This window comes from Actinia tenebrosa, unplaced genomic scaffold (assembly GCF_029948245.1).
Source record: "Actinia tenebrosa isolate PJP-AT-01 unplaced genomic scaffold, QUT_ActTen_1.0 PGA_scaffold8__29_contigs__length_14323225, whole genome shotgun sequence".
NCBI lineage: Eukaryota > Metazoa > Cnidaria > Anthozoa > Actiniaria > Actiniidae > Actinia > Actinia tenebrosa.
In genome coordinates, this window is record NW_028292585.1 from 5,732,044 (window position 1) to 5,744,085 (window position 12,042).

Below are 12,042 nucleotides of genomic sequence, written 5' to 3' on the forward strand. Positions count from 1 at the left end.
AAACGCTTTACATGATAGACTCTAGCTTACCACAGAATCAAGCATGTGTGTTTGAAGGCCACCTTATAATAATAGCTCTTTATTAATTAAGAAGACGAACGTCCTTAATGACAAATTGACTAACTAAACTAATTATATATGTAAAAATTATGATAAAATATAATTAATGATAGAGTGCTCACACTAAATCCATGAAACAAATACTAATTTTTAGCACTAAATAGAAATATTAAACAATAGGAAACAAAGGATTCTGTATGAAATAGTACTAATTAGTACTATTTATTGTTCACGGTTTTAGTGCATGCACTCTACAGCAAAAATAAATTATTAAATACTTATCTAAAACTGGGCATTTATTTAAGACAACTTTCTTAAAACGCTCAGTTTTTGATGGGAGGATAAAACTGTGTACTCTATCTCTTAAAGTGCTTATAAACCTTTACACGATATTTTCAGAATTGATTCTTTAAATAGTGAATAGTTGATTGTGAAAATAATTCGTCATTTGAATGTTGGGTCTTTGAGATACAAAGGTTAATATTCCCAATATGTTAATGACCATGACGTAACATAGAAGAGTCGAAAGCCGAAAGCCGAAAAGTTTGTTTCGTGTGCCTTTTACGAGGCCTTGAAAGTAAACTACTTCTAGAAAGAGGTAAACTGCTTCTATCTAAGTTCTAATTTCTATAAAGTTCTTATACAAGACACAAGTATCCAGGTATCCAGGACAACGGCTTCGACGTATAACAGCTGACAGTAAATAATGAAGGCTCATGATATAGGGACCCGATAATTGGTCCCTTTTTCCGCACATATCATGAGAAAGAACATGATATGGACCACTTTTATACCTCTAAGGGGACGAGGCTAGTTGAAAAACGGCTTGATTTTCTCGGTGAGTACAATAACGCCATCGTACAAACGGCCTATTCTAAAACTTCTAACTTGTCATACTTATATCAGTAAAGATGTGAATCAAACAAGAAATTTTGAAATTTGCCCGACTTTATGCATTTCTTTGTAAACTTGTAAAGTTCAAAAATGCGTACACCTAATTGCAAAAACGTTGTCATACGAAAATAGAACATTAGTGATTTAGTGGGATAGGAATTATATTAAAAAACGAAAGAAGATCACTGAAGCTGATTTTCTTGTTGTTTTGTTTTTGTTTTTTGTTGTCTTTTAATGCATTCCTTTCTCACTAAATTACTAATGTTCTATTGTGTATGACAACCTTCTTGCAAGTAGGTGTACATTCTCTGGATTATGAACAATATTCATCAAACTCTACAATTGTTTTCTAATTTGATATTCAAACGTGAATACATGCAAACTTTTCATTCTGATAAAACGAAACAAAACAAAACAAAAGTTTCTACAGCACGACGTCACCGTGAAAACCCTCAATATAATACAACTATAAAGAATTTTTCACCTTCCAACAAAGAATGACGTGTAGTCTGGCGCGGGGAGCCTAATAAGTGGTGATAGTAGTATTTTTAAGCACCTTCTCACTTACGGTCAAAGATACAAATAAATAGCGTCTTCCGTTTCACTGGCTCCATGACCTTCCTTGACCAAGCAGTGAAAAACACAAGATCTTCTATGTCCATAGGGTTGTCAGTCAATCTCACTGACTAACTGGTTTTCTAGATTTTCTGCGTGGCTGTAACTAATGGTTGACCAAAGAGTTTCGCTCGAAACGTGAAAACAACAGCGTCGGAATTTCTTAGCCTGCAAAATAAAACCAAAGACGAACCGGGTAAGTAAGACAAGTATACGATACGATAGTCTATGAATGAAGTGCGAAAGAGCAATGATCTTCAGTAGCTAGTGTTTGGTAAATACGACACAGACTACTATAGAACGCGCTAAAAGCTGCGCGCTTTCGATCAATATATGAATAATCACTATTTCTGGTGAAAAATATTTACAATAAGTCCCTCAATAGTGTCTTTTTTGATAGGAAATTTGGCAATCTCTTACTGCGAGCAAACTAGCGCGTGCCATTTTCTTTTTCGACAAGCGCACTCAGGAATTCCTAAAACCTTCAACTCTTACTCAAAATCTTTATTGTTTAATGTAATTCCTATGATTTTGTATTTTAGAAACTACATTGGCCGATATCATTGGCTATATTTTTATGTCGAGTAGTGATTCTAATTGTAGTTTGAGATGGTTGTGTTGAAATATGATCTGATTTTAATATCATAATAGACTGGAACTCGTAGGTATAGGGTCATTTATTAGACAGACAAAGAACTAATCGTCTCGAGAACGAACTCGTGCTGAGTTTGCCAGACACTGGCTCTTTAATGAAAAAACTATTTTCTGTTAAGATACGTTTGACACTCTAAACTATACTCTCTATGAACCTATTCTCGTACATCTGAAGTACCGTCGTAGCTCTAGGAACTTTCAAAGCCATAACCTTCAGATTTTCAGTGTATGAAACCACTCCACGCTTTGCTCTATCTCACTCGACTCTCTTCACTTTGACGCAAAAAAAAAAAGGCGTATGTTTGTAATCAGTTCATCATATTTGACTACAACAGTGCATGCAATCACGAAACGAGACCGCAGATGGTTGCCCCAAGCACTTTTTGAGCATAATTTGTTGTCAATTGACCCAGCGTTCTCTATTGAAGCGTAATTATGAAGCACTTTGGTGGTGGAAGTTTCCTGTTTATAATTGCGAATGCCTTTTAAAATGTTTTTATAATAGGATTATGTATTTAATGCTAAGCGTATAACTTGTGGATGAGCTGGAAATATTTGATGCTGCTGCGTCACGTTACAATATTTCAGTACATTTTCCAGTCAAGCATCGTGCAATCGTTATTTAATAGATAATTACTGAGGCACGCAGCATTCGTAGGTATAATGCAGGCAGCTTCGGCTTCAGCTACGAATGCTGCGTGCCGAAGTGATTATCTAGTATAATTATTGTTCTTATCAAAATCCAATTGTTTTCTTTCTAGCTTGTTTATCATAGAAACAAAGCCAATAATGAATGAACTAAATATGTCTGATTTTCCTCTATGCATTCGTTGGGATAATGCAGACTGAAAACAATGGATTTTGATAAGATCAGTAATTATTGGCATCGATCTTCTCGTGCTGAGCATTCCTGGTTTTAATCATGACACCCATTTTGATAATTACAAGGAGAAAAGATTCCACATTTGCAAACAATATTTTAAAAAGCTAATTTGGGAAATGCCAAAAAAGTATTTGAAATTCAAATTGCAAAACGTTATGCCTTAAGTGGATTGCGGACCTTGTAAGCAATTGGAAATAAACGTTACTTAGTTAAACTATTTTCTTATAAGGCGCACTGTGAGCGTTGCGATGTGCACTATTGAATATCATTGAACGTTGAGCAATCTTGAGACCATCCTTTTTGAAATGGTTGTATGTATAGCTTAACCATGAAGGCATACTTAATCCAAACGTAAACAGAAATATTGTGATGATGGCGATGATGGTGCCAGGATGATGATACGATGATGATGCTGATGGTATAACGATGGTGATGATGATGATGATAATAATGATACTGATGGTGGCGGTGGTGATGATGATGATGCTGACGATGGTGGTGGTGGTGACGATGATGATGCTGCTGATGGTGGGGATGATGATGATGATGCTGCTGCTAATGATGGTGATGGTAATGGGGATGATGGTGATGGTGATGATGGTGTTGGTGACGAATCAAATCTCCACGCTCTTACAAGGATTCAGTTACGTGTTCTCCCGCGTTGAAAGTGCCGAAAGAATTACCTGATATTTAATAACTATTACTATCACAGGTCGTCTAAGTTCACCTTTGTCTGAATCGTACTACGTATGTCAGTTTATACTGAATTACAAACCAGGGTCATAACACACGTATACATCACCATCGAAAGAGCGATCAATCAATGATCCACAGCTGTAGAGTTTGAGTAATTTTAAGGCGATAATTCATTGCAAGAATAAGGAGAATAAATGCTTGTATTATAAACGATATAGAAGAATGATGCGCATTTGGATCTGTCAGCACAGCTCTCAACCAGTCTATATTTAAAACTAAATGGCTTGTTTGGGTGAAAGATGAAAGATACCGGGATAATTAATTAAGCATGAACTCAGAGAAGACAACTCTGCAAGGATCCACATAGTTAGAGTAGACCTCGATTCAACTCCTAAATTCCGATTCGATATGGCGTGGAGTGGTTTAATTATGAGATTCTACCGCTGGGTAGACTGCCAGAGAAATCACTCCCTGAATGTTCGATGTAAATAATTACTTTTGTGTTTTATGTTACGACTGCCAAACTCCAAAACTTGCTAGTTGTCACAGTACGAAATTTCACCACATTTTTTGAAGTAACTGCAGTGCGCAAAGTCACTGTTTATCTAATCTTAATGGCACTGCAAGTTCACGTCATGGCACTGCACGTCCACTGTCCTCAAAAACATACGTGATAAGGGTATATAAAACTTTGTATAAATGTCACAATCAATTCAGAGAGATTCGAGATTGTTTATCATCTGTGGCTGTTGAATTCAGTGCTGATCCTGAAGAACCCCGAAACGTTTTAAGAATAGCTGCCATGGAAACGCCTTGATTGACGTCCATAATAACCTACAATGTCGCGCGACGTCAAGTTATAGATTTCTGCGCGCGTAAAGAAGCCAAGAAAGTGAGCAGAAGGCAGGAAAAACCTGTACGTATTGCGTATCATTAGAGAAAAATATGTGGCGCTAATGAGAACTGCTCGCACAGTCCTTTCATTTGCCTGAACCAATCGAAAAACGTTTTAACGAAGCTCGCTATGCAGTATCCAATCAACTTTCAGTTATTTAGCCGCAAGGTAACTTGACTCTCAACTGGCTTTCTCCTTGATTGACCTACCAAGCAGCTCTCCTAAGCGCCCTTTTAAATTTACTCCAGTCTCAATCATTTTACATTTAATCGATCATTGGTGATACTTCTGTGCCCCTTGTACCTTATCGTTAATCATGAGATTCAGACGCTCTTCAACCTCCTTTATCAATCCACGCATATTGTGTATAGATAGTTTAATCCAGTTCTGTGAGGATAGGTAGGTTCATAAGCTCCATTCGTACTACGATTACGCATAGCGCAATTTATGATCAGTAGTATAATGGTCCTTATAGGAAGTACTAGAGGGCAATAATCGATTTAAATGCTCCTAGAAATATACTCAAGTAAGTCGTTTACGCTGATACTTAAAATTATCTATTTTTAAATCGAAAAATATCTGCGCACAGGGTTTTCTAAATTCAATTGGATTGCGCGCGCACCGATTTTCAGCTATCTTGTTGCGACAACTGGATTTCTTTGTTGAGCTAGCCAAGTTTTACTCGTAGTTAGTCTTGTTTTAGCTTGTTTTCTCTTCATCTTACAACAGCACAAAATTTAATGCGCAAGACTATATAGACTTCTCTCTTCACTGAACCTTTTCTCGGCTTAGCTAGCCAGCCTTTTTTCGAATTTAGTTTTGCTTTAGCGTGTCGTTTCCATTTAGAAGTAGATCAGGGAGTTCTCTTCATTCTATAGCAGCAACGAATTAAATGCGTAAGACTATATAGACTTCACTGATCCTTTCTTCGTTTAGCTTGCCAATTTAGACTTGTTTTATGCATGTCATTTCCATATGGAATCAAGTCTTTCATCACACTCACTATGACAGTTGCTGCAGGCAAAATGCCTTATCATTAAATACCAGCCCTGCATGAAGGCGAGTCCGAAGTAACAAGGTTCCTTTCTTCTATAAAAAGTTATTTTTAAATCTCTACGGTACTTTTGAGAGTCACAAATTCCTTCACATCACGAAATCTCTCATAACGTAACGATCTTCCTAGATTGTTTTTGAAGTTAGGCATTTTTGTCCTCCTGGGAGGGTGCTCCCAAATATGGGAGGACGTCGATGCTCGTCGGAAATTTATAACAATGACCCGACCCTAGATGGTACATGGGTCTTGTCCAGTTGGGTGTGGCAACTAATGATGTTTACCCCTAAGAGGTACCAATTACGAATTGAAAATAAATACCATGAATCAGAAATGCTATTCTGACAATTATTTTAGTATAATCTGCCCTTTTCTAATCGGAGTACCTCCTTCCCCCGGGGGTCCTGGCTGGCTGTCCTTATGATGCGTCATCTTTTCATACACTGTGCTAGTTGCCAAGTCTTGCGGATGAAGCTGGAAAGGTGCTAAATATGGGTCATTAAATTGATATCAATCCAAGGTGTATTGTTTATGTAAGGATGTTTGTGTCTGCCATTAGCAACAGATATGAGACCGAGCAAACCTCTAGTTGGTTTTCGGTCCTTGACTTGGCGAGTAATTAAGGTAACCTTGTGCACTATATTGGTGATGACTATCATATTATGGCTACAATTAATATCTGGAATCAAGCCAGCGTCAAACTAGAAACTCATGTATTTCATTTAGTGATTGAGTGCGATGCTCCAGAATATTCACATTTTTGTCGATGAATTTCTTCTCCGTAAATCAGATTCTCTTGCTTTAAAAACTCTCGAAACTAAACTTAAAGACGGATATTCCAAACTTTCCATAGAAATATTTAGTAAAGTTCTTCAAAAAGCCATTAACTCAGTAAGAAATTTGACGTGTGACGGAAGCTACCATCTTGAATCAAGAAGCTTAAAATTCCAAATATGGTATCTAAACTCTAATTTGCATATCGGAATATTCCAGAACATGGTTATAGTATCATATACTCAACCCTCTTATGAGCTTCTGGTCAGACTTAATACGTTTTTATTTAAACAAGAGGTGCGGTTTTAATAAAGTCGTCTTTAAACGATAACATCTGGCGGAAAAGAAGAAAGTTTTATTTTTTATCAAGCTCCTGAATTACCTGCAAAGGTTATAATGTCATCAGCGCAGAAAAAAAAACTTGATCAAAACAGGCGGAGGTTCGGCTAGACGAGTTTTAGCTTTGCGATACTTTTTGGCAGTTTTCCCTCGATTCATAACTTTCAACCATCGTCATGCATGTAGAACATGATACGAGAGAACTATTGTTCATGATTCTTCGGTTCTATGTCTACCCGGTGTCGTGTAACGCATTACAATCTTCTATCCCCTGGTGAAACCCTTAGTCGGAGCTAGTATAGTAACGCTTGAACACTAGATATGCGAAGCGCATATATTCCTGTGGTCTTTTTAAATCGGACTAGGGTGATTCATGGTAATATACCAAGACCTAAGTGTACATTACGGTTAATAGCCAGTATCAACGCCATGCAGCCAGCCAGTGTAACGCATTACAATCTTCTATCCCCTGGTGAAACCCTTAGTCGGAGCTAGTATAGTAACGCTTGAACACTAGATATGCAAAGCGTATATATTCCTGTGGTCTTTTTAAATCGGACTAGGGTGATTCATGGTAATATACCAAGACCTAAGCGTACATTACGGTTAATAGCCAGTACCAAAAACAGCCCTGTCTCTATCCAACGCTAGGCTTGCCGAAAAACACTCAGTGAGGACGAACGTGGAAAAAATTCTTGGGAAACCAACGAGGGAAAGAAGGTGCGCGATGCTGGCCGCTTCTTCGGTTCAGCTTGCGCATTTTGGCTCAACTCCATACATCCTGGAGCGCTAGATTACTCGTGCACTTCAAGGCTAATAGACAACGAAGAGCTAAGCGCAACATGCATGAATGTTTGATGAAAGGTTTTTGGCAGTGTAATACGTGATATCAAATCGCGCTGCAACAAAACCTTAACTTACGTAGATGTTTTTCTTTCTATTCCAGATATCCGCCATGGCATTTTCGTTTTCTTATATTTCGCTAATGTCAATAGCAACTGTACTTGTGGCGCAGACAGTACGAGAACCGACTCACTGCAACATGATAACGGGATCAGTGTGCCGACAGTACCGTACACTCGGTACCTACCGGGTTACATGTGATAAAACGAAGTACAACGCTTGCGGACAAATATGTAACAGCGCAAAATGCTACTTACAATGTAACGCTGATATCTGTAATCAAACCTGCGTTGCTGGTCGTTGCGTGACAGCTGTTTGTACGTCACGCAGCTGTAAACAAGAATGCGTGCGTTCGGGATGTAAGATGGAATGTCGGAGTGATGTATGCTCCCAAAGTTGTGAAGCTGCCGGATGCGAAATCAAATGTCCTGCAGGAGTCAAGGATTGCACACAGATATGCAATTCGGGGAAATGTAAAATGAAGTGTGATGCTGGAGTGCAGAATTGCAATCAAACATGTCACGGAGGAAAGTGCGCAATGATTTGCAATGCTAAAAATTGCATCTATTCTTGTAAAGATGGAGACTGTTCTTACGAAGAAAGGAAAGAAATATTACTCAACAACAATTTGAGACCCCTAAGAGACTGTAGTAAGCCAGAGAACGAAGAAACCTGCTATCAAAACTGCACCGAAGGTCGTTGCAGGATTGCTAGTTTATACGGCCGTACTGAGCGATCTTTGCAGATATGCCATGGCGGTAACTGCTCGTTTGTCTGCAAAGCTCCATTAGTTTGCAACCAGATCTGTACAGGAGGCAACTGCATGCGTTATTCGTGTAGTTCCGAGTACTGTGTTCAGGAATGCGTCGCAGGATCATGTGAGATGGAATGCGCATCGAAAACATGTTACCAGATCTCACGAGGAGGATGGACTACAATGCGCTGTCTCTCCAATGTCGACAAATGCCATCAGTTTTGTGCTGGTGGTGACTGCAAACTGTTTTGCCAAGCCAAGCTTTGTTACCCTGAATGCAAAGCCGGTGGGTGTTTGACGTCGAATGTGAAGCCCCGAATAAGAGCGTTGCCCACAAGGGTCCGGTGTTTGGTATCTACCGGGGAATGCCAACAAAACTGTCACACAAAGAGAAGCTGTATTTGTAGAAGGTACTACGCGTTATTCCACTCGTGTGATCAGCTCTGCTACGAAGGAAATTGCCGCAGCGTTAAGTGCTACACGTTGAATAAATGCAACCAGGTGTGTGAGGATGGCCAGTGCAAATCCATGATGTGCAAGTCCAACACCTGTGTGCAGGATTGCAGGGGTGCGGATTGCGAAATGGAATGCCAAGCTAAGAACTGCACACAACTGTGCCCTGGTGGCGGATGCCGAATGCGGTGCACGTCACGCGTCGAGAATTGCATCCAAGCGTGTGACCCTAATAAAGGAGAATGCACATTTGATTGTCACGCAAAGAAGTGTTCTGTCACGATGCTTTGACGCGTGACATCGTGACATCTAATTTATGCCCACCTGTGCATCATCTTAATTATTATCAACTCCATTGGGAAGTAATTGAATGTTAAATCAAGTCATATAAATGCGTCATAAAATGATATACGACCTACCTGTGGTGAGAGTCGAAGATTCAGTTTCAGTATCGTGGGCTACCTGTATCAGACAACATTCTTTATATTATATTCAGTGCACATACAGATCAGCTTACTCAAGTTAACCGCCGACAAAGAAAGACTGGACATCAGAGATGACAGTTAAAAAAACAAAAATACTGGGCTGCCTGTAGTGTAAGTCCAAAATAGCAACCATATAAAGTGTCCACAAAAGGGCAAAAAACAACAACAACAACAGAAACAACAACAGCAAGAACAACAACAGAAACAACAACAGCAACAACAACAACAGCAACAACAACAGCAGCAACAACAACAGCAACAATGACTGAGGTTGAAGCACGTAGCCTGCGTAGGGACCTTCAATAATCGTGGGGCAAGAGCTCGGACGCCAGGGACTGGGAAGAAAATTTTTAACACTACGGTTATTGAGGGCCGCCGGCTACGCTGGCTAAAGAGTAAGGTTGAAATAATGCGACCCGATCGTATTGATCTCAAGTAGTAAATACCGATAAATACCCCCTCTACTACTCCATTTCACCTGCTCAATCGATCTCAATAGAGGCTTTGCAGCATCACATGATGACAACCATAACGGAAATCAGGAAAAATTGAATCTTGTCTAATTTGATTTACACGAAAAAACATTCAGTTTCCCAGTGGAGAAAAACTCTATTCTTGTGCCTCCTGTCTTGGCTGCCATCACGTGATGATGCAAAGCCTCTATACAAGTTTTTTTATATGTTATGATTCGTGACCATTTCTATACACAAATGGGCTGTTTAATTAGCAGACATGCCAACAGACAATGCATTCTTTTCTGCTGTTTGACTTTTAATTGTTTTTGGTCAAAATCCAGGATTCCACTTCCAGAGTTCGTGGATTTCTGTGCAAGCGAATAACTCCTTGAAACTTTTTAAATTCTAGAGCAATTACGGAATGGAATTACTATCACAGTGTACAATAAAAATAAAAGAAATCAATAAAACGATAAGCAAGAATGTATTTAATCAGTCACTGGTTCCTTAGTGTAGTGGTTATCACGTCTGCTTTACACGCAGAAGGTCCTGGGTTCGAGCCCCAGAGGAACCAGTAATACTTTTGCAGAATCACTACACTTAGATTATCTAATAAATAAAACCAGCCTCTTAAAATCTTATTTTGATGATATTTTTGTGCGTTACGATCAATTATATAGAAAATGCAGACAGGCAAAGCTCACCATAAACAACACATATTTTCAACAAAAAACAAACAAACAAACAAACAAAAAAACATATTTTCAAAACGGATTTCCAAACGTAAGTGAATATTTTTTTAAATTGGATCGGACGGCAGTAAACTTCAAAGGGCTGTCAACGCATGGCACTATATACGTCCAGGGTTCCATCACTGGGCCCGGTTGTACGAAGCCTGGATAGCGCTACCTGACGGATAAATCTTATCCAGTGGATAAATTTATTGCATAACAGCATCGACTTATCCACTGGATAAGGATTTATCCACCGGATAGCGCTATCCAGGCTTTGTACAACCTGGCCCTAGCTGCATGGCCTACAATTGTAACATTGTCTTGGCTTCGCGTGGCAGAGGAGACGGTTCTTTGGCCATCGCGGTTTTTCATTTCATGTGGATGATTGAGTCTCGTTTTTATTTCAAACTCTATTTTCCGGGAAACTGTCGTTCTCTGGTCGATAAATAGTGGTTGGCCGCTTAAGCTGGTACATATTTTCTAGCAAAACCCTCTTCTAGACTTTGAAAACTGGTCGCTGAATAAAGGTTGCATTTGGTCGCACAATAAAGGGAAGGTTGTTTTAAGTGACAGTCCACAGTCCACAGTCCATAGTCCACAGTCCACAGTCCACAGACCTTACTTACTCCAATCTAGTGATTTAATTACATTTCAAGCCTGATTTTTTCTTTAATTAAATAAACATGTAGGTCACATTAACCTCACTTGAAAACAAATTTTAGGTTGTCGATCGATGTGTTAGAAAATTCCACTCAACATATCGTGCGTCCATTGCAGTTCATAAATGTTGTGGTCTATCTTTCGATCAACAGTACAAAACCCTCTGCACAACAAGCAAATGTTTAAGCGATCACTGATAAAACCACTGGAATTCGCTCAATTCACTGATACGGGACGGAAGTCGACAAATAACATAAGCTGATTTGATTGATAGTTACAAACCTGTCCCTACCTAGGTCGGCGTGGCTTCCTGACCTTGGGAACTTTCACATAGATGTATCTATTCGAGTTGTTATCTTCTCTGATTTATGCTGATAAACGAAGTAAGATGAAACTGTTCGTTCGGAAAGTTTATGCCGGTTGATTTTTTGGGTAGAGTCCCAGAATGGGAACGATAACATTCTTAAAATTATTTTCCTCATTATTTTGACCAAGAAAAAAAGATAGAAGAGGACTGCTGGAAAATCAAAAGAGAGAAGTCATTGGCGGAAGGAGGTAGAAAAGAAAGGACAAATCGAAGCTAAAGGGGGGGGGGGAAGGCTAGAATGATTTTGAGAAGGCGCCGAATTCGAACTGAGCAAAAATGCAAAGAATGCGCGAACAGATGAAGAAAAAGAAAGAGGGAAAACGCACACAAGCAAAAGAAATATATATATATATACACATAAAAGGAAGGA

The 12,042-nt window shown here is 39.1% G+C and overlaps 1 protein-coding gene and 1 non-coding gene across 3 annotated transcripts; both read left to right on the top strand.

Moving 5' to 3' along the window:
• Positions 1-1,444: 1,444 nt before the first annotated feature.
• On the top strand, positions 1,445-10,552 carry LOC116287704 (uncharacterized). 2 transcript variants are annotated; one of them, XM_031694386.2, is made up of 2 exons: positions 1,445-1,765; positions 7,808-10,552. In XM_031694386.2, exon 2 carries the CDS (start codon positions 7,817-7,819, stop codon positions 9,260-9,262), a length of 1,446 nt encoding a protein of 481 aa, XP_031550246.2. In that variant the 5' UTR covers positions 1,445-1,765; positions 7,808-7,816; the 3' UTR covers positions 9,263-10,552. The 2 variants fall into 2 exon arrangements, with proteins under 2 accessions (XP_031550246.2, XP_031550247.2); XM_031694387.2 differs by lacking the exon at positions 1,445-1,765 and adding an exon at positions 4,575-4,718.
• Positions 10,413-10,485, top strand: Trnav-uac (transfer RNA valine (anticodon UAC)). The gene has a single exon. It is a non-coding gene; the product is annotated as a tRNA-Val (tRNA).
• Positions 10,553-12,042: the final 1,490 nt, after the last annotated feature.